Source organism: Erpetoichthys calabaricus, chromosome 13 (genome assembly GCF_900747795.2).
Source record: "Erpetoichthys calabaricus chromosome 13, fErpCal1.3, whole genome shotgun sequence".
In the NCBI taxonomy this organism is placed as follows: Eukaryota; Metazoa; Chordata; class Cladistia; order Polypteriformes; family Polypteridae; genus Erpetoichthys; species Erpetoichthys calabaricus.
Genome location: NC_041406.2, coordinates 28,057,138 through 28,085,126, shown reverse-complemented (window position 1 = coordinate 28,085,126; position 27,989 = coordinate 28,057,138). Strand labels below are relative to the sequence as shown.

General features: G+C 39.6%; 1 protein-coding gene across 1 annotated transcript in view; it reads left to right on the top strand.

Annotated features, from left to right (window-relative positions):
• col22a1 (collagen, type XXII, alpha 1) overlaps window positions 1-27,989 on the top strand; it is a 349,052-nt gene that overhangs the window by 81,273 nt on the left and 239,790 nt on the right. Inside the window, exon 4 of the mRNA XM_028818045.2 lies at window positions 16,618-16,695. Within this exon, the coding sequence (XP_028673878.1) occupies window positions 16,618-16,695 (78 nt within the window). The remainder of the gene's footprint in view (window positions 1-16,617; window positions 16,696-27,989) is intronic.

Here is a 27,989-nt window from a genome sequence, read left to right as displayed (position 1 = left end):
GCCTCTCGGATTCAGAATCCTACATTTGAATCCATTTTTCTTCTCACATTACAGGTATGTGCGTCTTAGGGTAACGGGCCATTCTAAATTTGTCTCATGTCAGTGGACTCTGTGCTAGACTAGCATCTTTTGCATGGCTGGCTTCGGCCTTTGTGTCCAACGTGGCTGGGAAAGGCAGTCCTGAAGTGGATCATTTAGGTTTCAGTATGTTATTTCTTTCTAGAATAACTGTACCATGCCTACTTTAGCTTATTTTTTCACCTTAATATGAAGCAGGGCACTGTAGAATGTTTTATTATCAAAACTCTTAAGCTTCTAAAGGGATAAGAGCAAATAAAAACGTTACTTCTTGTGCAAAAGTGAAACTATCCCATACTCATGAGATTTTTTTTTTGTGTGCACACGAGAATGTTTTACAAGCTCATAAGATCTGTTTGCATACGCACATTTCATGCACACGAGAAATAAGATTCTTTTTTTGCTCATACAGTATGCCTTAATGGGCTCTGTACATGCTCACTGGTAGTCACACAGTTATGTTTGATTGCTTTGTACATTTCAACATATAAGACATGAATACACTATTATACACTAACTTTTAGGGGGCGGCAAAATTTCACAATAAATAATAATAATATCTTGTAAAAATTTGAACCATTTCATTTCAGATTTTTGTCGCTCCTACGATTCAGACCGATTGAAATGAGCACAGAATTTTCATTACTTATTCTCTGACGAAACTGGGGAATCCCCTTTCTTTAAATGAATGTATAAGCATCTGCCGAAATTGGCGAGCAGGTCTTCAAACTGGAACGACTTCGACTGCGGACTTTTATTACTGCCACAGGCAACGAAAATAAATTAATTAATGCGGACCCACTTGAATTATTAAAATTTATTGTGAAATCCAAGCTGGAAGATACTCTGCCCAATATTATAATAATGCTCCGAATATTCCTCACAATTGCCATAAGCAATGCCAGCTGTGAGAAGAGTTTTTCAAAATTGAAATTGATCAAAAATGATTTAAGATCAACAATGAGTACTTTAAGGCTAACCAATCTGGCTATCTTGTCTATTGAGCAAGAGGTATGTGATGCTATAGACATTGATAGTGCAATAAAAGACTTTGCTCTTAAAAAAAGTAGACGAATAAAGTTTTAGTTAAAGACAGAAGTTTTGTTTTTAATTCTAACAATTATATTATTTGTCAATAAAAATATAAATAGTAACAGTATCATTCTAGTTCTAATTGGAAGTCGATTTGTGTTTTATATTCAATTCGCTAATAACTTCATCTTGTCGATCGTCAAGGTATAATCATAAGTGTTCTATACCTGTTATATCAATGTAAGTGGCATATGTGTAAGAATTTTTGTAATAAATGTGATTATTATATTGTAAAACATATATACATGACTTTTTTATTTGTAACCTGTACAATACACAATAATGATGATTGTTCTTGCCGAAAAATTCTTTAGAATTACTGTATATTTTAGTCTTTTAAATTGAAATACCTAAATAAGGGGACGGCGGAATTTATAGTGTAGTGTAAGATTCCGAGTAAAACAGGAACAGGAAGACTGAGGAGTAAAGGAGAGGAACGGTTGGGTTTTATAGGGGGAGGGCAGGAAGAGGTGGGTCCTCAGACGGAAATGTAGTCAGGAGGGTGTGGACTGGATCTGGAAGTGGGAGGAGTTTTAGGTAGGCTTTCCGTCTGATGTTCTGTGGAAGAGGGAGAAAAGGTGTTATTGCAAGTAATTGATGCCAGAGTCTGCATCTTACTTCCACTTAATCCCTTAGGCTGCCTCCCATGCGCACGTGTGTGACAGTGCATAGATGTTATTAACAAGGTATACAGGTAGTCACATGAAGGAATACTAATTAAGAAATCATTTAAGTTGTGTTTAGACTTGAAAAGGAGTGTAAGATGTGAAAGGCTTAAACTTGTTAGACATATTTTTTACATTAGTGTCAGGGAATCAACACAGGCCACGTACGTGTTAAAAAGAACTCAGATGTCAAAAAGAATTGACTTCCCATCTCCTGTTTGTGCTTGTAGCATACAGTATGGTAAATATGGTGGATGTCCAAAAAATTTTCAACACATTCTATACTTTAGTGAAAAACAATACAAAATATCTGCATCTTATTCTGTGATTAATTTGAACTTTCTGGCTTGCCTTGTGTATGTATTAACCTTGGGCTCCATAAAGCCTGCTACTGATCACAAAGCTTTCATATTTGTCGACATTTGCTATTTCTTTAAAATGGCTAAGAGTGAAAACTTTTTGTCACTGATCATCACTACAGATTAAACACAAATCCGTCACTTTAAGTTGCAGACCAAAAAACAAAAAAATAAATGGCAATTTATGATTATGGAAAGTTAAATTTACCCCTTTAGCATGGAAAGATATGGCGATTACTTTTAGGGATGTAGACGTTTTGACTTTGGCAGTGTCGTACACGGCTGGGCGTCAGACCCGGCCGGGATTCCTGGAAGGACTTGGTGCTGGCATATTTGTCTTCCAGGCCACGAGGGGGCAACCGCCCTGGAATAGAAGAGGCCCACGGAAGGGGAGCAGGGAGGCTCAAGACCGTTGGGGCCTCTGGTCACCGCCAGGGGGCGCCCCAAGCGTCATGGAGCCCGGGACTTATTTACTTCCGCCACACCCATGGAGGACAATCCTTCCAGGGTCACCCGGAGTGCTTCCGGGTACTCTCCTGATGCTTCCGCCACACCAGGACGTGACGTCATGGAGAGCACCTGTCATTGAGCTGGAGTCGGGAGCAGGAGCAGGACGAAGCTCCTGGAGAGAGGAGACAGGTGGCCCAGGGACGAGGAGAGAGAAGGCCCAGGAGAAAGGTAACTGGGGCTGAAGATATTGTTGTTGTGCGGGACTGAGTAGTGTGTTGTGGGAAGACAAAATAAAAAGGTATTTTGATAAAGATGTGTTCTCCGACTGGTGGTGTCCGGGCAAATATCACAGCAGATATCTTACCAAACTGTTAACTCATATCTGTGCATTCAGAGTGTTAAAAGGTATCAGGGGTGTTTAAGAAGAGTTTCATCTCATAAAAATCGGGAGTGGTCTCCCCTCGACTTTCTCGTATACTCAGATATGGGGATGGAGTAAACCCCAAGACAATGATTATAATTTTATATTATGTACATTAAAGAACCATCAACAACAAATCAAATCAAATTAATAATATATTGAACAATTATTACAAAAGTAAAGTTGAATAAATCAGACTGCCGCTGCATGAATAAAATGTCGAAATAGCCCAAAAGTTAATAGAAATCTACGTTTTGTACCGGATGATTACAATAATTTCCCTACACTTCGTACATAAGAAAGTAAAAATGTTGCTCAAATTTTCCTTTAAGATGGCAACACAGAACAACATGAAACAAAACTCAGGTGGACTCTTCTGCTCCAACCACCATATAGCCCAGATCTTACTCAGTTTGATTTCCACATCTTTGGAGCTCTCAAAGATGCCATCTGTAGGAAAATATTAAGGATTCAGGCTGGGGAGTTAAATGCTTATATTTCTTGTTCAACCTTCAGGAAGAATCTGGATGAGATATTGGGACCACTTAACTATTAGCTAAACAAACAGTCCTGAAGGTCTGAATGTTTTTTTCTCATTTGCTAAATTTGTTATGTTGTTTGTTGGCACAAGGGTGCAGCAGTGGATAGAGATTATGGAGAAAAATGAAAAGTGTACCAATTACATCAAGTTTTTCTATTCTTATTAATATTGATAAAAGAAAAACTGTTGAAAAACTTTCCTGGAGGTCTCACTATAATTCCTCATGAGATTCCCTACCCACTGTAAATGCCTATTATTTTTATCAGCATTTATTGCTGTGTTCAAAGTAATGTAATATCACCTCTTCTGTGAAGTTCTGTTTGAGTATAAAAAAATGAAACACATCCAGAAAAGATCTGCAATTTTAATTTCAGTTGAATAAAATATTTGGTATTAAATATGTGTGATTTTTCTGCAAATGAACACATAAGTAGCTATTGAAAGCCCACAGTGCTGTAATGGAAGCTGCATGTTGCTCAGTTCAGTGTCAGAGCGGAAGTGCCTACAGGCTGTTAAATCCATTACAAATATGTCAAGTATCCTGCTGAATATCCATCTTGTGGTTTATTTCATTCAAAACACATTTTAGATGACTATGATTACTTGCAGTAGCTTTTGAAAACAAGGTCTGGTTCAATATATATTACCAAATTGCTCAGTCTACCACAGAAGCTGTTTGCCTTAAGTACAGTTCTAATGGTGCAGTGGTTGCACCCTTGTCATTTAATTGGCAAACATAAAACAATAAATACAGTGTCTGTCAAAGTGTAATGTAGAATTTATAGGGATTCTGAATTTTTATCTTTAATAATAATGGGCAAAGTGGGGCATGGATATGACAAACATAAATTATTTTAGAGGCTTTCTCACAGAAAAAAAGGATAAAAATCTAAACTAAGAAAATAGGTTGGATATCTAGGACTTAAAATCACTAAGAAAAATTGATAATGGATGTGCTGCCAAGATTTACCATTTTTTCAAATTATGAAAACTGTTTTGAAAATAAAAATAGCATGACATAAAATATAGCCAACAATAAATATTAGAGCAAATCGGTTCCTATTATGAAATTTGCCACAGAACTACTCAAATATCATTTATAGCAAAGACAGGGGCATACAGGTCATCCATGTTCTTCTTTATCAGACAATATTCTAAAGTAACAAATCAATACTCTATATTTATCTTAATTGACAACCAACTGTGAAAGACAAGGAAGAGAAGTTCAGATAGTGAGTCCTTGACATCCCTCAGAACAGTTTAGTAGTATTCATTCACTCATTCATTTATTCATTCATTTTTCACTGCATATTCAAAACTGGGTTGCAGGGCACAACAGTCTTAGCATTGACGCCCATTAGTCCCTTTCCCCAGCAACACTTGCCAACTCATATTGTGGGATACCCAGGCATTCCCAGGCCATCTGGGAGTGATAATCGTCCCAGCAAGCCCTATTTTTTCCCCAGGGGTCTTCTACCAGCTGGTTGTATCCATAAATCCTCCACAGGGAGGCATCCATATCAGATTCCCAAACAACAACAACAATTTATTTTTGTATAGCCCAAAATCACACAAGGAGTGCCGCAATGGGCTTTAGCAGGCCCTGTTTTTTTAAAGTCCCTTAGCCACGACTTGCTAAGAAGACAAGAAAAAACTCCCCCCCCCAAAAAATGAAAGAAATCTTGGGAAAGGCAAGTCAGAGAGAGAACCCCTTGCAGGTAGGTTGGGTGTGCAATGGGTGTCAAAAATGGAGTAAATGCAACACACAAAACAGAAGACAAGTAATCCTCTTCACATATGTGCACATGTGTGAGAACATTAATGGCATGGAAGCACAAGGGCGGGGGTTGTTGGTCTCAAATCATATTTCTAGCATAATGTTACACAGATATCATATGGAAGAAAGTAGGGCACCAGGATGAGATATTGTTGGTGCCGCATCAATAATACAGAAAAGGTGACAGATATCATTCAAATCCGGGTGTATTAATTTATGGACCACTCTCTGTAGATGATGTGCTAACCCCTTAGGAAAAAATCTCAGATCTGTGTTCACAAGTAATAAAAGATGGATAATAGTTAGGACACAGGACATTCTGTAGGTGCTTTGCCTTATTTGAGTAGAAACATAATGAGACTTTGTTAATGCTGCAGCTGCATTTAGTCATAGAAGTAGGCAATATTAATTGTAACAGCTGATACAAAAAAAAGGTCTTTAAATCATATAATTCATGAAATGTCATTTTACTGGAGATCATTCTCCAAAAGAAATGCAAATAGATGCCTGTTCATAATTAGATTTTTCAATATTTAGTAAAAAATGGAGAATACAAATCACCAATTAGATAGATAGATAGATAGATAGATAGATAGATAGATAGATAGATAGATAGATAGATAGATAGATAGATAGATAGATAGATAGATAGATAGATAGATAGATAGATAGATAGATAGATAACACTTTAATTTTATCCCCAAGGTTAACCAAAGTTAACATTTCCAGCTAGATTTGCACCACTATTCCTTATCATGAGTACAAGACACTCATAATTTATTACTATCTCTAGATAGATCACACTTGATTTCTTACCACATAGACATTTGGCTTTTTACAGATATACAGAGAATAAATAAATATTATTACTGTATATTGTGACAAACAACATTTTCTCGTTCAAGTGCACACTTATGTGAATTTCCCTTTGGGATTAATAAAGTATTTATCTATCTATCTATCTACACTTTGACGACGCAGGTTCTGCTCCTTGCTCCCATCTTCCTTCTGGAAGCCTTTGAACCCGACACTGTTGGTAATGTCACCAATGAGCTTGGCAGTGAGGCACAACAAAGCAAGGGGATGGTGCAAAAAGTGCAAAAGTGCTTTTATTAAAAACAAAACAAGTGTTCAAATAAATAAATGAAGTGTATCAAAATATCCTTAAATAAATAATCCATAAAAATAAATGAAAAGGTTGGAGGTTAAAATCCATTAGAAAAAAAAATCCTTTAAAAAAAACAACGAAGTTAAAACAATGGCTGGAAACAGTCTCTTTAAAAACACAAAGCACGGTGCCTTCTTTTACTGGTGACTCCCCTGCTTCTCCCATCCAGGCTATGCACCAGGGGAGTCACCCTACAAGTAGCTGATCTTCTTTGCTCTACTCGACTGGTCTGGTGGCCTCCCAATCACTGGCTTCCTTTAGCCCCTACCAGACCGAGACTTGGCTTTCCCCCAACGGACAGGACGCTCAGCCTAGGGATTCTATTCTAAATCTCCAACTCCCGCTGCCTTCACTGAGGCAAGCCAACCTTCTCCTGGTCACTCCTGCTCCCAGCCAGCACTCAGCAGGAGCAACCACTACCGTCGGCCCTCGGGTGCTGGCCAAACACCCCACTTGGGCTTGCCTCTCCCAGCTGCTTGTTATCAGCGCGAGCCTGCTCTCGTTCGTTCTACTTCTCTCCTGCACCAGCTTTCTCCCTCATGCTTCCAGCCGTCTTCTCCTCTTCAACCTCCGTCCGTCTTTTCTTTCTTTCTTTCTTTCTTTCTTTCTTTCTTTCTTTCTTTCTTTCTTTCTTTCTTTCTTTCTTTCTTTCTTTCTTTCTTTCTTTCTTTCTTTCTTTCTTTCTTTCTTTCTCTCCACCGCTAGCCACCTCACGCTTCTATTTATAATGGGGATGTGGATCAGCTTCCGGGAACAATTACGGATGTGGACGACTCCTCACCTGTGCACTTAAGTGAGAACTGCCTACATCACGAATTCCCCGGGAACTGCTCGGCCACACACACACCACACCCCCTCGCTAAGCCGCGAGTGCGGCAATTAGTTATTTTAAAAAGTGGCCTTTTGACATGAGCTGTGGGCCCGCTACACCACACACACCAGAACGGCTAAAAAGAAAGAAAACTAAAATGAAAGAGAACTTCTGGCTTGGATAAAGATAAAAAGAGCAGTCACATCATCCGCATCATCAGTTTCATTCTGGTTTTCCTTGTGGGGTTCACAGTAGCTGACCAGGCCTGTATATGTACAACATCTTCTCCAGCACTTACTGGGCAAAATAATTTGACATTCACACAACAGTCAAAAGATATAATCTCATCCTTCCTTCAGTAGACTGTACCTTGAACACCTTCTGTGGTCCTAACTACATTCTTAAACCATGTCAAATGGCTCCTGTTAATCCAAAGAAGCAGCAGTTCTACTCATTCTTCTCTCCTGAAGGCTCAGCCTAGTAACCCTACAAAAAGAACCTCATTTTAGCCACTTGTACTTGTGGTCTCATTATTTCCATCACCATCCAGAGCTTGTAAGAAAGCTTGAGCAAGCAACAAAGTTGAGGATGCAGACTGACCAGTAAATTGGCAGGTTTGTGTGTAGACAGTGCTCCATCTTCACCACCATTGTTTAGTACAACATTAGAAAACCTGTAAACATTGCAATCGAGCTCCAGCCTCATTGCGTCACATGTTTTGGGCCTGCATCAAATTAACATCATTCTAGACCAAAATCTTTAAATGCCTTTCAGACAGCCTTGGTGTCACAATTTCTCTTATCCACTAACAGCTGTGTTTGGTGGACTCCCAGATGGGCTTAAAGTGGAGAAGGACAAACAAACTGTGATTGACTTTACTTCACTATTAGAACATAAACTTATCTTGCTAAAACTGGAAGAATCCTAACCCACCTCTGTTAAGTCAGTGGGTAACTGATGTTATATATTATTTGAAATTGGAAAAAAATCAAATTCTCACTTAGGGGATCTGTTCAAAACTTTTTTTAAGACCTGGCAGGATCTAATCAATAACATTTTAGAGTAAGCATTTAAATTGGGGAAAAGTATTTTCTCCCCCTTTTTTTCTGCTCTTAAAGTTGTGCTATGGCTGATGGTCTAGCTCTGTTTCTCATGGCTCGGGGTTGATTTGTACTTAGTTTTGTCAAGTTTGAATTGCTTGTATGGAATGTTACTTGCTTTTAATAAATTCAATAAAATGTTAATACAAAAAAAAGAAAAGAAATAATGCTTTTGTTGCATACACAAGTATATTTTACCCCTCTCATAAACAAGTCACTTGAACTCCTCTACTTGGGTAGATGCTCACTTCTTACCAGCAGGGAACAAGCCACTCTTTTCCAGGATAGGATGGTGACCTTAGATTTGGAGATACTAATTCTGATTTCAAACACATCATAGGTAGATATGGTGAGCCAAGGGGACAACGACACCTACAAATGGCAGAGATGCAACACTTAGCTTCCAAAATTCTCCATTATCCAGCTACACCTTGATATTGTGTCCATGAGAGCTGAGAATAGAGGAGTGGATAGGACCTACGCATGATACGAGTCCAATAACCACTTTGAAAAGAGTTGGCTTAATGTTAACTAGGTGAACACTGCTTTAACTCCAAAAATCCAGGGTGGGATGGTACAGGGTATATGAATCACATACTCTTATAGTTTTACAAAAACACATTATGACAAGATTGGCGAATTCCGCATGACCCCTCATGTATCTGAATGAGGACAAAGAGTTTGTCCACTGATTCATAGTCAGGACAGAATCCACATAGCTGCTCCTAGATCTGAGGCTCAGCTATCTGCAGATCTCTCTATCCCAGAGTGCCAGTGTAGACTTTCCCGTTTACATTAAATGTTCTAATTGAAACTTAAAAGTGGCTCCTGGGTAGTGTGAGTGTATGTTTAAGTGGGCCCTGCGATAGACTGCACCCAGTCTAAGGCTGTTCTTTTGTCATGTGTTGTCTGATATTAGGCTCTGGTCCCCACAACCCTGAACAAGGTCAGGTAGGTTTGAGAATGTTAAATTGTAAAAGTCCCATATATGCACACATTATGAAAACACTGACATTAAAAAAAACACAAAGTACTCTTCTACAAAAGGCACGGTGCAAGTTTTAGTTTCTTTGATTTTCTGATCCCTTTTTTATAGCTGTTATTAAGAAAAATTACAGACTAAGCTGTTACTTAATTCCAGGGCAGGATCAGCATGTGTGGTTTGGTTGATTTCCAGCTTGTTGTGCTTTCTCATTTTTAGTCAGATTAGCTTCAAATGAGCCAAGATAATGAAAGTTGGCATACTTTCCAATAAAATAACTTATAAGAGAGGAAGAAGTGGTTTATAGCATCATTTTAGAATGTATTGTAACATAACACAACAGTGTCAAACCCTATAACCTAGGTAAACCTCACACAGATGGGATAGAACATGTAAAAACCACATAGACAATGCATGGGATTTTGTCCAAGGGGGCACGACCTGTGAGCAGTCAGTGTTAACCACTGCATTACAGAATGTCTAATATATACGTGTGTGTGTGTGTGTGTGTAGTGACCCTTGTGGGTGGCACCATCGAGTCAACTCCTCACTTAAAATGACCAACATAAGTAACCCAGTCTAGTCACAATGGTTTTTTATTTATAAAAGCAAAAGTTCCAGGAAGGTATAGGGCACAGGTTACATAAAAATAACACAATAGACGCTCACCACCTCAGGGTCTGACTCCACAATCTATACAAGGGTCGTTCAAAAAGTTTCTGCACTTTCATATTTTTGTTGGAAACAGTGAAGGCAGGAGAAGTAGTAATTTGTCCTGTCTGAGACTGTCATGTGACTAGTTCTGTTGGCTGCCCTTGCAGTTTAGTATAAGAGTTGCCACCCTGTGTTGAAGATGGCTGCAAAACATCTAAATTGCACCAAAGAGGAATAACGATCTGTCATACGCTTTTTGTGGGCAGAAGGTGTGCCGGGAACACAAATTCATCTCCGCATGTGTGTTCAGTATGGGGATAAAGTTCTCTCTCGAAGAGTCATCTATGAGTGGATTGAAATGAGAGACAAACTCCTGCTTTATGCAAATCGAGCTCCCCTCATACCTATTAATTATGTTTATTTCTTTATAAATAAGGTGTGTGCTTGTGACCCACTAATTATAAGATTCTGGAAGGGTAAGGAAGATGGAAGGGAAAAAGCAGTTTAGGGTATCCATCGACAATTCCCAAGTCTCCAACATGCGAAATTTCGCTACAACTTGGTGACTGACATAAATGAAATTAATACAAGTGCCGTAGATACTCGCGTATAAGTCGAAAAATTTATGCCTTAAAATTCATTCAAAAAAGCAGAATCGACTTATCCGCGGGGCAACACAATTGTCCATAGAATTTGGGTAATGACATTGTACACTCAACGCTTCACGGTGTTAAGTCACCGGTCATCTGCCGTTTCCCATGGTCTTTGAAATAATTATAAGCCAGCAATACTATTGCTAATTAGCTAGTTTTTTTCTAATTTCATTAAATAATTCTTTAAACTGTGAAATACTTGAATTTGAGCATTAGCTTTTGCAGGTTTTGGATAACAAACATACCATTAGCTGCCATGTGCAGCCAGATTTGGAATCAAAAGAACCAAGGCAACTCACGCTATCAATGCGATGCAAGCGCAGCCCGCGATTCAAAAAATTTCTCTGCCTACCTGTTTGTCTCGTCTGACAGTAGCTGAAAAGCAGCATCAGGAGAGAGCAACCTGAAGTAGTCCAGCAGCGGGTGATCTGTCGTGTCCAACAGCAAGCCATGCTGTCTTGTGAAGTCCGGTAGCCAGTTCGGCTCCCACAGATCAATGTCTGGGTATTCCTCCCACGCGAATCTTGCTGTAGCTGCATCGGCTGCGCGAATGCGTTCAGCTGGCGCGGCATCGGCTGGTGTCCGATCAGCTGATGCCAGCTTCTCACTCTCTTGCTCGATTCCTGATCACTGTCAATAAAATTCGATTCTGAAAAATCAGAGTCCGACTCAGCGATAATTTGCAAAACGTCGTCTGCCGAGCGTTTTCTTTTCTGCACTCGCTTCGCTCCCTTGTGACATATCGACGCCATCTTGCCTTTGTTTACATTTCGCAACTCACGCACACGCAAAGATTAGTTGCCGAGTCAACAAGTCTAACATTTCTCCACGCACAGAGGGAATGCCTGTGACGTGACAGTGAGTTCTGTCGCCATTAACAGCTGATTGTCGCCATCTATCTCTGATAGCTGTCAAGTTTTACTCTCGACTTATACGCGGGTCATAACAAATTTCGCAATTTTTGGCTTAAACAGTACACTCGACTTATCTGCGAGATCGACTAATACGCGAGTATCTACAGTAGGTATGGTTGTGGAAATACTTTTGTTGCAGAAAACCAAAGATGGTTATGCAGAGATTATTGTTTATAATGATTTGCAGCAATTTCATTGATTAACTGGGATATAACAGCTGGATGCGCAACTACAGAGGGCATCAAATACATAAAAATCTAGGTGTTTCAATCATGTAAATGTAAATCTGTTCCTAACTACTAGTGAGTATCTAGGAATTCAATTAAAATACATAGCATTCTAAAATTTGATTATTCAGGGACGTGGGAAGGTGTAACGTATCATGACAGCACTGGGCATCAGTTCTCTGCAGGGCACAAATGCATACACCCACAGTCATAGCTTCAAGCTGCCAATTAACTTAACCTGCCACATCTTTGGGTCATACTTCTGTTGCTAACTTTGAAATTGACTGCAAGGTGAAAAGAACTCTTAACATCAAGTAATTATTGCACAGAAATTGCCAAGCCATAACTTGTTCAGAAGTTGTTAATTTTACATTTTTTCACCTTGTTATTTGGAACATTATTTTATATCCTCTATTATAGGGTGTTAACTGATGTTTCTTGAACCAATCCAGTAAAGGGCTTACATGGCACTTCTCACTTGACAGTTTTTGCACTTGACATTTTCTCATTTTATGTTAAACTACAGCAATTGCTATGCTGAACTGATCTGATAAGAATAGCAAGTCTCCAGAGCTAGGAAGTATTTTTGGCAAATGTAGTTCTCTCTGTGAGCATTCATGAATAATTTCAGGGCTCATTTAGAAATTACGTTGTTGATTATATCAAGTTTTCTCAATCTGAATATATGTATTTTTACTTTCACACGTACTTAAATGAGATGGTTACTTGGCCTCTTATATTTCCAGTAGTACACTGATAAATTAATGCAATTCCTTCAGTGTAGAAACCACTAATAATAAAAATCTCTTCTACACATTTCTTTAAAGTCTAGAGTCTATTAGCTATGAGCCGAGTCTTATTACAGCTAAAGTGCGCTGCGGCAGGTGCCTTCAGCATTCTCTTTGTCATTGTCATATATGATTATTTATGAAGCATATTCTCATTTTTTAAATACGCTTCATCCAGTTTAAGGTCTCAGAGATTTTACAATATAATAGACAGCATGATATTATAGAATACTTCACTTTTCAAGGCTGTATGCAGTCTACTGTAGGAATCAAATCACAAATTGTGCTTTTGCCTCACTACAGAACACTAATTTGGACCAAAAAGTGCAATATGTAGTAAAGCAATGTACAATGAGGCTACTTCTACATAATAGAATTTGTTGGGGAGTATTAGCCATTTTTCAAATTTAAACTTAAAATTCAAAGATAATGCGGCACAATGCAGTAGTAAATTAATACATCTTAAAAAACATAAAGCAGCTAATGGGGCGGCACAGTGGCGCAGTGGTAGCGCTGCTGCCTCACAATAAGGAGACCTGGTTTCGCTTCCTGAGTCCTCCCTGCATGGAGTTTGCATGTTCTCCCCGTGTCTGCGTGGGTTTCCTCCCACAGTCTAAAGACATGCAGGTTGGGTGCATTGGCGATCCTAAATTGTCTCTAGTGTGTGCTTGGTGTGTGTGTGCCCTGCCTGGGGTTTGTTCCTGCCTTGCACCCTGTGCTGGCTGGGATTGGCTCCAGCAGACCCCCGTCACCCTGTGTTAGGATATAGCGGGTTGGAAAATGACTGACTAAAGCAGCTAATTTATGACAATTAATGACATATTTTTTTTGTAGGTTATAGTTTGTGAAAAAGGACTTAGAAGAGTCTGAAGAATTCTGGAAATGTGAGGGATATGCGACAAAGTACTAAATATGACTGAATGCTTTAATAGAGCTGCCATTGCTGTATCCTAAACATTGTGGTGCCCTGAAATGGGAGGACCATGTAGAAAAAGTGTTTTATTTCTATACGCTATGACCGAAATGTAGCAAATAACCTTAAGTTAAAGTCTGCAATGTGCACTTTAATCACATCGGAATTATTTGATTTGTAGTTTTATACTGTGGAGCAGAGAGGTAAATCAATAAAAAAAATGTGTCTTTGTCAATAATATTATGGGGGGTACTATATCTAACTGTGACCTCAAAATGCTTAGCTACATACTAACAATGTTTATATAACATGTTCAAATTAATTTACTAAAATTACCTAATATTTAAATTTCTGAAAATAATCAAATTAGAAAAAAAAACACTTTCAATTTATGATAAGTGGCAAAATGAACACTACCTTGAACTTGACTAGCAGCTTAAAAAACAGATAAATGGATGGATGGCCTTGTGAATGAGTGTCATTACTGGAGTCAACAAGAGTTCACACTACCAATGCAATTCACTTATGGATCAGAAAAAGCAGAGAGAAAAACTTCACTCATAGATGAATGTTCTGAATAAACGTCACGTTAACTGTGGTTTCGCTTGCGTAAAGAATTTCCAAGAACGGAATTTAAAAGTGTTACAGCAGATGTTTGGCTCCAGTCCCTGCAATTGTAACCTGGATATATTGATACACAGTAGAAGGTGTTAAAATATTGAGCATTTATCTTTCTTTGTTTGTATAGTATATATTACCAACAACCACTTTACACCCAAACCTTAAAGCACACAAATTATGTGAAAATTTGTTAGCTTTAAGTGTCAGAAATCTAACAGCTTTCAAAGTAACATTTTCCAGACTGCACTCTCGAGTTAATGTTGATAGCACATAAAATAATTTTTCCAGCTTCAGGAAAAATAAGGCAAAATATTTTACTGGACAATTTATTTTGCTATCTAAGACTTGATATTTTTGTAACACAGTAATGATAAGAGCTGGGATATGTGCATCCCCTGATTCTGGATTGGTTCTGTTTATTTTCATTTTCTTCACACCACACAATCTAATTTCAAATCTTTTGTACTTGTATTAAAAAGATCTTCATTCAGAGTATTTGTCCATTTTTCAGGTAAATGAAGTCCATCTTATTGCTAAAGGAAGTCTTTTGGAAAATAAAGGCTTAATTCCAATTTAAAAAAAATATATTTAAAGGTCTGTTGTGGCAATGTTGCATAAAAAAGATGCAGGCTGAGAGTGAGACAGGCCAGCTGACGTCACGTAGAGGTGCTCCGCGTGTTTAGGAGCAGTCCGAGACTTGGAGGGCTCCGATTAACTCATGTCTGTAAGGGGACTGCTTCTGAGCCAGATGAAAAATCTGCTTTGTGGTGTAGGTCCAGAGCAACACACTTGGCGACAAGGGTGAGGTTTACACTTTGGATAGGTGGAGTGCAGTGGTAGTGTTGCACAGATAAGGTGGAGGCTGAGAGAAAGTGGGTTGCAGTGTTCAGAAGCAGTCTGTGCTGCTGAACCAAGGAGTTCTCCTATTAGCTCACATTGTAAGGAGACCACTTCTGAGAGTGACATTTCAGGTTTGCAGCTGATCACCAGCTGTTCACCACATTGCCAATAAGCAAACTGAGATACTTCGTGATATGAGTCCACTCCAATCCACTTGGGTGGGATTTGCACTGTGGACAGATGGTGTGTAGTCACGTTCTTGAGCAGAAAAGGTGGGGGCTGATAGAGAGAGGGGTCAGCTGACATCACCAGGAAGCACCCCACTCTCAGTGTGGCGGCGGACACTAGTTCTTTTATTAGCCAATGCTGTAAGGAGAATGGTTCCGAGCCATGTTTGCAGTTGACCACCAGCAGTTCACCACAGTGCAAACAGACGAACCGAGATGCTTCGTGGTGTGATTTGCCCCAATCTATTTGGCAACAAGAGTTGGATTTGCACTGTGGACGTGATAGTCACGTTGCTGGGTTCTCTTATTAGCAGATAGAGAGAGAGGTCAGCTGACATCACCAGGGAGCACCCCACTCTCAGTCTTCAAGAGTGTGTGGCTTAGACTAGCTCTCTTATTAGCTTAGGCTGTAAGGAGATTGTTTCTGGGCCAGACGTTGTGCAATCATGGCTGATTACCGGCAGTTCACCACAGTGCAAATCAAGTAAAGTGATAATGCTTCATGATGTGAGTCCACACCAGTCCACTTGGTAACAAGTGTGGTATTTTCACTGTGGACAGATGGTTTGCAGAGATGGTGCTACGCAGATAAGGTGGAGCTGATAGAGACAGAGAGGGGTAAGCTGACATCACCAGGACGTGCTCCATTCTCTGTGTTTAGAAGTGGTATCTCTGTGTGGTTGAGACTAGCTCTCTTATTAGCTTACACTGTAAGGAGATTGCTTCTGAGCCAGACATTGTGTGATCACGGCTAGCCACGGGCAGTTCACCACAGTGCAAATCAGTAAAACGATATGCTTCATGATGTGAGTCCAAACCACTCCACTTGGTAACAAGTATGGTATTTGCACTGTGGACTGGTAGAGGGTAGTGATGGTGTTGTGCAGATAAGGTGGGGCTGATAGAGAGAGAGAGAGACGTCAGCTGACATCACCAGGAAGCGCCCCACTCTGTGTGTTCAGAAGTGGTATCTGTGTGGCCGAGACTAGTTCTCTTATTCGCTTACTCTGTGAGGAGATTTCTTATGAGCTCGGTTTGTGGGTGACCACCAGCAGTTCACCACAGTGCAAATCGGTGAACTAAGATGATTTGCGGTGTGTGTCCACTGCAATACAAAATCATTTCATGATACATCACAAAATTTGATATTAATGTAGCTGGAACAAACTAATTTACCTCAGCTGCGTAAGTAGGAATGTAAAATTTGAAAACAGATTTTGAATCGCTACTAAGGTTTTAAAAAATCTTTCCCTCCTCCTTTTTGTAATTTTACTTTTCAACAACAGCACTGCCACAACTAACAACAGTAATAACAATGTGCTTTTATTTTCCTCAGATGTGCTTTGCCCTAATATTCACGTGGAAGGAGACAGATTTAAACCTACAAATGGTGCCGAAAAAGATGAAATTCCAGGTAAGAGACATTTCTTGTTAATTGATTTTGTTCTGGATAAAATAGAATTGGATAATATTTGGATAAATTAAGTATACATTTATAAATCACACCTGGAGCAACGAATGATAGGTCTCCCACCATTTAGATAACATATATATACTGTATATGATCAAAATAATGCTCTTTTGATGAATCATTTGAATAATGATGGGCAGACAATTTAAGATCTCACTGACGTTATGGACAAGAGCAGAGCTATCAAGCAAAGCATCGTGAACGACACAAATCCTAAAACAAACACAATTCTTTAATTTGTGTAGGAAAATACGTTTGTGTTTCAGGACTAGGGTTAGATGTTATTCCTCATTCTAGCTCACTCTAAAGCCATAATACAGGTACTCTACACTTTCTGTAGTTAAGTTTGCTCAAATGTGTCAGCTCTGCACTTGATTAGCGTCAGTGATGTCTTATTTTCAACATATTTGAACTTGATACTTGTACTCTGTAATACACAAGGCTAAAATACAAAGTATTACAGAATAAAAGTTATAAAATTAACAAGTAGGAGAATTTTGCATTGTTAGTCTGATACAGTTATATCTTACTTTATTTGAAAACAAAGCATTATTTTAAGATGTGGACTCATCCATAAACAAACACAATGTATCCTTTGCTTTTACTTTATTTAGATCTAAAACAGCATTATCATAGTCTCAAGTTAAAATAAAACAGTTTCAGTGCTGACAGCCCATGTGTACACAAATAAATAAATTGCCCAACCACATGAGTATAACGGGATTGTATCAACAGTGGCTGAAGTCACAAAGGGGAAAATCAAAGGCACCAGTCTAGTCTCTCAATTCTAACTTACTGTATTTTCTTTTTATGCATTGGGCAATGCCATCTGCAATTGAAATGGACATTAGGATTATTATACTTAAAAGTGCAAATATTAAGGCAGTCTGCAAATCAGAGCTCAGTTTTCATTGGAATTGTTTTATATTTATTGATTTTTTTTCCTGTTTATTTCTTTAGAATTTTAAATGACAAAACTATTGTTCACTGTACTTTTAAAGCAGATGTTGTAAATTCTAGGGTTGCATTGGTTAACGCTTTTGAAAATGGTTTGAATCCTACATCTATTCACCGTATGTGTGGAGTCTGCACATTATCCCGGTGCTGTGCAAACTCTGCGTGCTTTCGTCTCTTCATTCTGATCTTTATCCCATGTCACAAACAAATGTACAATGGGCCTAAAAAGTACAGTAATCCCTCCTCCATCGCGGGGGTTGCGTTCCAGAGCCACCCGCGAAATAAGAAAATCCGCGAAGTAGAAACCATATGTTCATGTGGTTATTTTTATATATTTTAAGCTCTTATAAACTCTCCCACACTATTATAAACATTTCACGCACAATTATACAGCATAAACCCTTTGTATTCTCTTAGATATTAGGTAAGATTCGTTGAAATTATGTATGTAAACACAGTAAAACCTAAATATTATTTTAAAGATATCGAGCGTCTCCGATATCACATATGTTACAGCCATTACGACAGACAGGCCACCAGCAATAAATACATACAATGCAAGAAAAATTGTATACAATAAAATGTGTGTACAGTGACACTAAACTATGTACATGTAATAAGTACTGTACGTAAATAATTAATTATGGTTACTCACCAACAATGACACGACGACTTGTCCGATAACGATGAGTTTAATTTTACTGCACAACAAAGGATAGCGTTACAGCTCTTCTAAAGGAGCCTCTTCAGGCGACTGTTTAGCACCGCCGTTGTTGTTCTTCCAGCACTCTTCAATCCAAATCCCTAAAGCAGATTCCATCCAGACTACTGCCTTACAACGTCCACTTGCAACTCATTTTGCGCCCTGGTTAAAAGACACTGCGACCGTAGATCTTATATGCTTTTCCTCCTTTTTAAATAAAAAGAATCATGGACTCATTTATGCTGCAATGGTGTCCTGCAGCGGTGTAGCTGTTTCCTTCCTTCAACATATCCAAAACTTTTACCTTTTCTGCAATCATTTGCATCTTCTGTTGGCGCTTGTGCACGTTAATGCTGAATGAGTGAGATTAGTACTTCCTGGTTAATGCAGCACTCCATTGCTGAGCCAATCAGCAGCACACAGGAACTTAACCGCATGCTCTGATTGGGTAGCTTCTCAGCCATCCACCAATAGAGTCCCTTGTTTCAATTCAAATACGTCCCTTGTTTGAATTCAAATGGGCAAATCAACTGAGGAAGCACACGTACTGTAGACCGCAGACATCCGCGAAGCAGTGAAAAATCCGCAATATATATTCACATATGCTTACATTTAACCCTTTAACCGCCAACTCCCTAAATATTCCCCAAGCCAGGCGAAATCTGAACAATTTTTGTTTTTTTTCTTTTTTACATTTTTTTTACATTTTTTACATTTATTCAAGCAGTATTGACCACTAAATTTTGTGCAAGTTGCCAGTGTATACACGAAATCTATAAATGTAACCTGAATTCTCAGCTAAGCAAAACATCTTGATACCAAACCGTGCCCTTTTCAATGGTAGATACTGTCGAAACTGTAAGCGGCCCTTCCACGACAATAAACTTTCATCAACTGCAACTGACGGTCCTGGCATGTAGGGCAACTGAAATGCTTCAAATAAATGATCAATCAAAGGACGTAGCTTGAACAAGTGGTCGCGGTTTGGATCTTTCTTATCTGGCTCGTTTCTGTTGTCATTCAAATGAAAGAATTTCAGCAGCAAAGAGAATCGGTTACGTGTCATGACAGCTGCAAAAATAGGTGTTGCATACATAGGATCTGTAGACCAGTACATCTCAATATCTGGTTTTCTGATTATTCCCATCAACATCAAAATCCCAATGAATTTTTTCATTTCGTTTTCATCAGTGTCAAACCAAGCACGAACACGGGAATGTGGAGGTAAATTGGGATTTTTCTCAATAAACTGTGCTGCATACAGATTTGTCTGATGAACAAAATGTCTGATCAAATCAGGTGACACAAACAGCTCATAAAACTGCTCAGCAGTGTAATTGTTTACATCAACAGTAAAGCCACACGTTGCCTCAAACGAATGCAGAAAAGGTAGTTCACCTCGGGCAGCAGCCCAGCTGAGATGCTGGGGATACACCCACTCAGCGCCGTCATCCGATGCGTCTTCATTCACAATATCATGCAGCGCACGTTGCTGCTCATCACTGTCACTAAAATCTTCTTCAGAACTGCTACAATCATGATCAGAACTGTCCAAAATCGCCTGCAAAGCCTCACTTGAAGTCAGTTTACGTTTCGCCATATTCACAGCTGTTACATGCGAATCACGTCACATGACCGGCCAAAACAACCACAGACTTGTCGAAATACAACGTAGTAATAATACCCACGCCAAACCGTCAGTTATACTACTTGCCAGGCATTCATATAACCACAGGCAAATGTGCCGGATAATTCCGGCAGTATGGCGTTAGCATTAAAACAGCGGTGCCGGATATATCCGGCAGAGGGCGGTGAAGGGGTTAAAATCCGCGATGGAGTGAAGCCGCGAATGACAAAGCGCGATATAGCGAGGGATCACTGTATTCACTTTCCTCACACATTTTAAATAGATAAATTGGCATTGTTGCCCATCAATCTACACTGAATAACCCACATGTTTTGAAGAAGGTCTGCAAATTTATCCATCCATCCATCCATTTTCCAACCCGCTGAATCCGAACACAGGGTCACGCGGGTCTGCTGGAGCCAATCCCAGCCAACACAGGAACCAATCCTGGGCAGGGTGCCAACCCACCGCAGGACACACACAAACACACCAAGCACACACTAGGGCCAATTTAGAATTGCCAATCCACCTAACCTGCATGTCTTTGGACTGTGGGAGAAAACCAGAGCACCCGGAGGAAACCCACGCAGATACAGGGAGAACATGCAAACTCCACGCAGGGAGGACCCGGGAAGCTACCCGGGTCTCCTAACTGCGAGGCAGCAGGGCTACCACTGTGCCACCGTGCCACCCTGCAAATTTATTAAAAGTACAAAATGGAAATCACAAAAACCAATAATGTCGCCAGAATTAAAGTCATTGCACATTAAAAAATAAATAATACAGTAGCTTTCCAGCTATTCACCATTACAGAACAGCATCCACTCAATATCCCTATGTCTCGATTTATGAGCTTTTGTCTTTTGTTTCCAACCCCTGACTTTTAGATCTTCTGTTTCAATGGCTTTAACATTGTGTTGTTTCTCGATTTTGTTGTCCACTGTTCTTTACATACCTTATAATGTTCTGCATTTTTCACCAGGCTAACTTGATAGGGGGCCAGGGGACGTCATGGTGATTAAAAGAAAGAGGGATACAGTTACACAGGTTCTTAAATTTGACTACTTACAGTCCAGCTGGTGCCCTGTCGTCTGCTTTAGAGATGTTTAAGTTTCACTGGACCCAGTAACTTACACACTAAGAATAGCATTCATGCAACTGTTTACCAGCATTCAGAAAGTCTGGGGACAGAACTTTAGTGTGCTGCTTAGGATATATTTTAAGTGTATTTTTCAAAAAGAGAAAAGAATAATGGATGCTGTAATTTTATTGTTAAAAATTAAGATTATAACCTTTTTAATTTACACAAAATGTCGTCACAGAAGTAAAAAGAGTGACAGAAATGTACGTGGTAATAGTTTCAGTACTGTTTTGCCCATGACATTTACATTATTAAGTTATTACATTTGGAGGCACACACACCCATTCACATACATCTAGACATATTTGGTTACAAGAAGGTGGCGCCCTCTTCACCCACAATAAATGCCAAGCAGGCCAAATACTGTATATAATAATTCTGTGTTAGTAATAAATAAAGCACTGACAGGGAGGCATAACCATGGCAGAACACAAAGTACAGATAACAAGAAGTAAAACAACACCACTGCTAGTTTTACCACTAATGTACTGTCTTCTTCATTCATCTTCTGTCCCCCACATATGAAAGTGGCAAATGACTTCCAACAGGGAGCCTCTGCACCACCTCGCCTCAAAACTCTAAACTTAAATAACTATATGACATAAGATGACATTAAATCCCCTTGGGTCAGAGCTGACTTTATAAAGTCTCTGGGACAACAAGTCACAGTTCTTTCAGGGTATAGCTCACTGGTGACCCGTCTGCCACCCTTCAAGGACACGATTCTAGGACATACCACCTCCTGAGAGTGCCGACCTCCATACCAATGATTCCAATGCTGGTTTCCCCCATTTCTGAAGATCAGACTGGGCTCCAACCCTCTCCTTTTCCACCTTGCCTACAAGCAATGGATTGTGGTCTACACATTGTGACATCTCATGACAGTAGCTTGGCCATAAGATGTGCTGGAAGAAATTACTCTGAAATTTGTCATGCCTGTGGTGATGTCAATGAAATGGCCTACCATCGCCTAGAAGCACAATACCCACGCCTTCTAATTACGTATAGAGTTCTTGATGTAGGCAGGGTAATAGGAGACCCCTAGACCTATAAGTGACAGCAAGATGACCTTTTTTTTTTTCAAATTTTTCAAATTTTTTTTATTGATTCTATTGAGATCACACAACATTCCATACAAATAGATCAATTTTACAGGAATAGGATTGAAAACAAATCAACCCCCACCCCTGAGAAAGAGAGCATGAGCAGCAGAATAAAACTTAAACCTAGTTAAAATAAGAAAATAGATAAATTAATAAGTGAAAGTAGATAAATGGAGAAGAAAAAGAAAAAAAAAAAGAAAATAGGGAGAGAATCTGCTTCCTCAGTGCTTCATAAGCTTATTCTAAAATTTTACTGATTAGATCCTGCCAAGTTTGGAAAAATTTCTGCACAGATCCTCTAAGTGAGAATTTTATTTTTCCAATTTCTAATAATACATAACATCAGTTACCCACTGACTTAAAAGGGGAGAGTTAGGATTCTTCCAGTTGAGCAAGATAAGTCTGCGTGCAGTAAAGGCAATTCCAGTTTGTTTGTCCTTCTCCACTTTAAGCCCCTCTGGAAGAACACCAAACAAAGCTGTTAGTGGATTAGGAGGGATTGGGACCCCAAGGCTATCTGAAAGACATTTAAACATCTTGGTCCAAAATGATGTTAATTTGGTGCAGGCCCAAAACATGTGACCCAGTGAGGCTGGAGCTTGATTGCAACGTTTGCAGGTTGGATCTTGCCCTGGAAACATTTTGGACAATTTTAAGCGAGATAGATGTGCTCGAGGGCGGCACGGTGGTGCAGTGGGTAGCGCTGCTGCCTCGCAGTTGGGAGATCTGGGGACCTGGGTTCGCTTCCCGGGTCCTCCCTGCGTGGAGTTTGCATGTTCTCCCCGTGTCTGCGTGGGTTTCCTCCGGGCGCTCCGGTTTCCTCCCACAGTCCAAAGACATGCAGGTTAGGTGGATTGGCGATTCTAAATTGGCCCTAGTGTGTGCTTGGTGTGTGGGTGTGTTTGTGTGTGTCCTGCGGTGGGTTGGCACCCTGCCCAGGATTGGTTCCTGCCTTGTGCCCTGTGTTGGCTGGGATTGGCTCCAGCAGACCCCCGTGACCCTGTGTTCGGATTCAGCGGGTTGGAAAATGGATGGATGGATAGATGTGCTCGATATATAATTTTTTTAGTTGAATAATTGTATGCTTTGCACATATGGAGCTCGAGTGAATTATCTGAATTGCTACCTTCCACTCTTTTTCTGATATGTTGAGTGAGAGATCCTTTTCCCATTATCCTCTTGGATCTTTGAAAGGGAGGGACTGTAAAATGGTTTTATATATTGCAGAGATGCTAAGTCCTTGAAACTGATGAGTATTTTTTCCAGCATAGAGGGAGACGGGAGATGATGAAAACTGGGCAGGTTCTGTTTAACAAAATTTCTAATTTGAACGTAGTGAAAGAAATGTGTTGCTGGAAAGTTAAATTTAGAATGTAATTGTTCATAGGATGCAAAGACATTGTCTATGTACAGATCTCTAAGTGATTTAATCCCAAATGTTTTCCAGACATTAAAAACTGCATATGTTTGAGAGGGTGGAAAAAGATGGTTCTCGTGCTGTGGTGCCACCGATAAAAGATTCTCTATCTTAAAATGCTTCCTACATTGGTTCCATATTCTGAGTGAGTGAAGCACTATTGGGTTATTAGTATATTGGCGATAATTTGCATTTAATGGGGTGCAAAGCAAGGAATATAAAGATGAACTGCAGGATTTTATTTCTATTGCGGACCAAGCCAGCATACAGTATGTTCATCTATTTGTGTCAATGTCCAGGTTTTAATATGTTGTATATTTGCTGCCCAGTAGTAAAACTGAAAGTTAGGTAGAGCCATGCCACCTTCTGTCTTTGGCCTTTGTAGGGTCGCTCTTTGGATACATGAATGTTTTGAATTCCAAATAAATGTGGTTATGGTTGAATCTAATTTCTTAAAGAACAATTTATTGATGTATATTGGAAAGATGACCTTTTACTCTATGCATGAATGTTAATACTCTTTTGTGGCTGAGGATTGCAAGGACCACAGGGCCCCTACTATTGCAGAAGGCAGCCTCAGAAGTTTCAAGGCCATTCCTGACACAAAAATAACTTGTGGCACATGCCCAGGAATAGATCCTAGCTAGGGATTAAAAAGTGTCGGCAAGAGCTTGACTGACAAGAGGACAATAGGACAAACAGGAAGGCATAAACCTTTCTGTTTTTGTTTGTTATCATAATCCTCCTATCCCTTTCCTTTTCTGATTTGTTTGTTAATAAAATATTTTTTTTGTAATTTTTAACTTTTTGGTATTTTTTGATTTGCAGATGGCTTAACAGCATTTCTATCATCAACTACTGTTTATGTGTAGACTCTGGTTCCTAAAGCATTTCAGCTGAAATGTGTTTATTTATTGTACTCTCAGTCCTCATTTCAACTTCAAAAAGAACTCGGAGAATTACAAAAAAAACATATTTTCTTGTCTGAGGGTCAGATTTGTCCCACCAGTAGTGTCAACACAGCCTGATTAGGAACATATTGGTATTATCTTTGTGACAATTTGTCCTATCTTACTTCCTTTGGGCATCGACAGCTGGTGTCAGTTGTGGTGCACTGCTGGACAACCTGGGTGCCATTATCTTATAAGCATTATGCAGTGTGGGACATTGACACAATTCTTCTATAAAAGAAAGCAGCACACACTGCAAAAATTAGACCACACTAATTAAAAACTTTAGCAAGAGGCAAACTAAAGAAACTAAACATCTCTGAGAATTTAATTGCTAGCTTTGAATGTCCTTTCATTGTCAGCTGGTGATGCTTTATTGAAAGGGTTTCTGGCTGTGAACAGCACTTTATTTTCACTCTAAAATCATTTTGTCCTGTTTGTGTGAAATATCAAAGATACGTCAAGTGCAACGACTCCTACCAAGACACATTCAAATGTTAAACCACTGTGACAAACAGACAGCAGCAATCATATTGTATTATTCATACGTTATTTGCAATTTTTACTTTCTTGTATACAAGGTATAGGGAAAGTATTGTAATCGTCCAAAAATTCAGTTTCGAGATTTCGGCATTTTAGACCTCCCTGAGTCTGAAAATACCATCCATCCATCAACCCACCAAATCTGAACACAAGGTCACGGAGGTCTGCTGGAGCCAATCCCAGGGCACAAGGCAGGAACCAATCCCGGGCAGGGTGCCAACCCACTGCAGGACACACACAAACACCAAGCACACACTAGGGCCAGTTTAGAATCGTCAATCCACCTAACCTGCATGTCTTTGGACGGTGGGAGGGAACCCACACAAACTCGGGAAGAACATGCAAACTCCACGGAGAGAGGACCTGGGAAGTGAACCCGGGTCTCCTAACTGCGAGGCAGCAGCACTACCACTGCGCCACCCTCTGAAAATACCATTTTTGGAATTACGTCTGTGTGTGTAAACATGATAACTTGAGTAGGCTTTCACTTAAGTCAACCAAATTTTGCATACAAGTACAACACGTAGATTTATATCATCTTTTGGGCTATTTCCATAATTCGGAAGTGGTACTTCTTTTATTTTTTCTCACTGTAATCAGAAATTCTCACAATTTCTCGACCTTTAGATGTGTCAAAGACAAACAAAAGGAGACACAAAAATGTGTGAACGTATATTGTTCCTGGCTGCAAAATGGATAGAATTGATGTACAGATGTGTACAGGTTAGAGTCCAAAACGGAACTGAACTGCTGAGGTAAAGATGGCGGTTTTAAGAGCAAGGAGAAGAACTGACATCAGTGGGGCTGGAACTGGAAGTAACGTCATCAGGGCCGCAAGTGGTCTGCAATGGAAAGAAAGAAAGGATTAGCTCATTTCACCCCCCACTGGTCTGGTGTGGAATTGCCTTCATTCAGGCCCTTTAGCTGCCTCCCATGCACATGTGTGTGACTGCTGTAATTTTGTTTCCTACTTTCTCTATGGATGTTTAAATTCTTGTAAATTATTCCATTCTAATCTATGTGTAAAATATGCAAGTATAGCAAAAAATAATACACAATTTTGAATAACTAATTAAAATGTAACGGACAGTGACATATAATTAAATTTCCTGCACTCTACAGTTTTCTCTACCACTTGCAGCCATGCATTGTCTATTTAAAATTCTGCAAGTTTGCAGTGATTTTTTTTTTGATTTGATATACAGTACTTTATTAATCCTTCTGGGGGAAATTGTTTTTTCTCATGACCTTTGGAGGTCAGAGCACAGGTTCAGCCACTGTACAGCACTCTAATAGTTACAATTTTCATTTTGTGGACTTTGCTCAAGGGAGTAGGATCTCTTCTGGCAATAACGGGATTTGATCAGGCAACCTTCCGGATACTAGTGCAGATCTGTAGCCTCAGAGGTACCACTCCATCCTGTGGAGTGCAGGCTCTGAAGCTCATTGTAGTTGTTGCCTGAATATAATTCACACATGTCCTCACAGGTGGCGCAGTGGTAGTGCTGCTGCTTTGCAGTAAGGAGACTGTGGAAGATTGTGGGTTCGCTTCCCGGTTCCTCCCTGTGTGGATAGCGCTTTGAGTACTGAGAAAAGCGCTATATAAATGTAATGAATTATTATTATTATTACATGCCTTTTTGAACAAAGGGTGGTCAAACTGACCCTAAAAAACAAAAAAAAAGTAACCAGTTATTGTAGAAAGTCCACTATCCACTATTCTAACAGTGAGGTATTAAAGAGAAGTCTAACATACCCCCTTTCCTCATCTATTCCTTTTGTAAATCTAGTGGCTAACAGGCACAGAACTCATCTCTGAAAATGGCCAGGTTAAGTAAGGTATTATTTAGACAGACAGACAGACAGACAGACAGACAGACAGACAGACAGACAGACAGACAGACAGACAGACAGACAGACAGATAGATAGATAGATAGATAGATAGATAGATAGATAGATAGATAGATAGATAGATTAGAACAAACAACAACAACCCCCAAAAAACACACCAGAATTACTGAAAAGAACAAAAAAACTTCTAGCTAAAAAGAGTAGCCACAGACACAGTGAGACTACACAGCCCCTGTAGCATTTCTTGACACAGTACTCATATTTAGTACCATGTCACATATCCCTTGCATGAGGTTCCTGCTTGAAGTCAACGATTCATAGACATCACCAGGTGCTGAGATGAGGACCTTCTCTGCTGATGCTCTGCCAAACATCGAATGCAGCCATCCTCAGCTCCTGCTTGTTTTTGTGGCTTGTCCCCTTAAGCTTTTTCTTCAGCATATGGCAGCAGTATTCATTTGGATTTAAATCATGTGAATGGTTTGGCCATTCAAGAATTTTCCATTTTTTAGCTTTGAAAAAAATCTGTGTTGCCTTTGCAGTATGTTTTGGACCATTATCTTGTTGTAGGAGGAAGCACAGCCAATGAGTTTGGAGGCATTTATTGGAACATGAGCAGATCAGATGTTTCTGTACACCTCAGAATTCATTGTGCAGCTGTTGTCAGCAGCTCCATCATCAATGAAGAGAAGTATGCAGTGACCTGTGGCAGCCATATGTGCCCAAGCCATAACACCCTCCACCACCATGTTGAACAGATGAGGTGGTAGGCTTTGTAAACTGGCCATCCTGTTTTTGTGGCTAACTAGTGGTTTGCATCTTAAAACGTGTCCTCTGTATTTGTGTTCATGAAGTCTTCTGCAGATAGTCGTCTCTGACACGTCCACATCTACCTCCTGAAGACTGTTTCTGATCTGCTGGACAGGCATTTGGGGCTTTTTCTT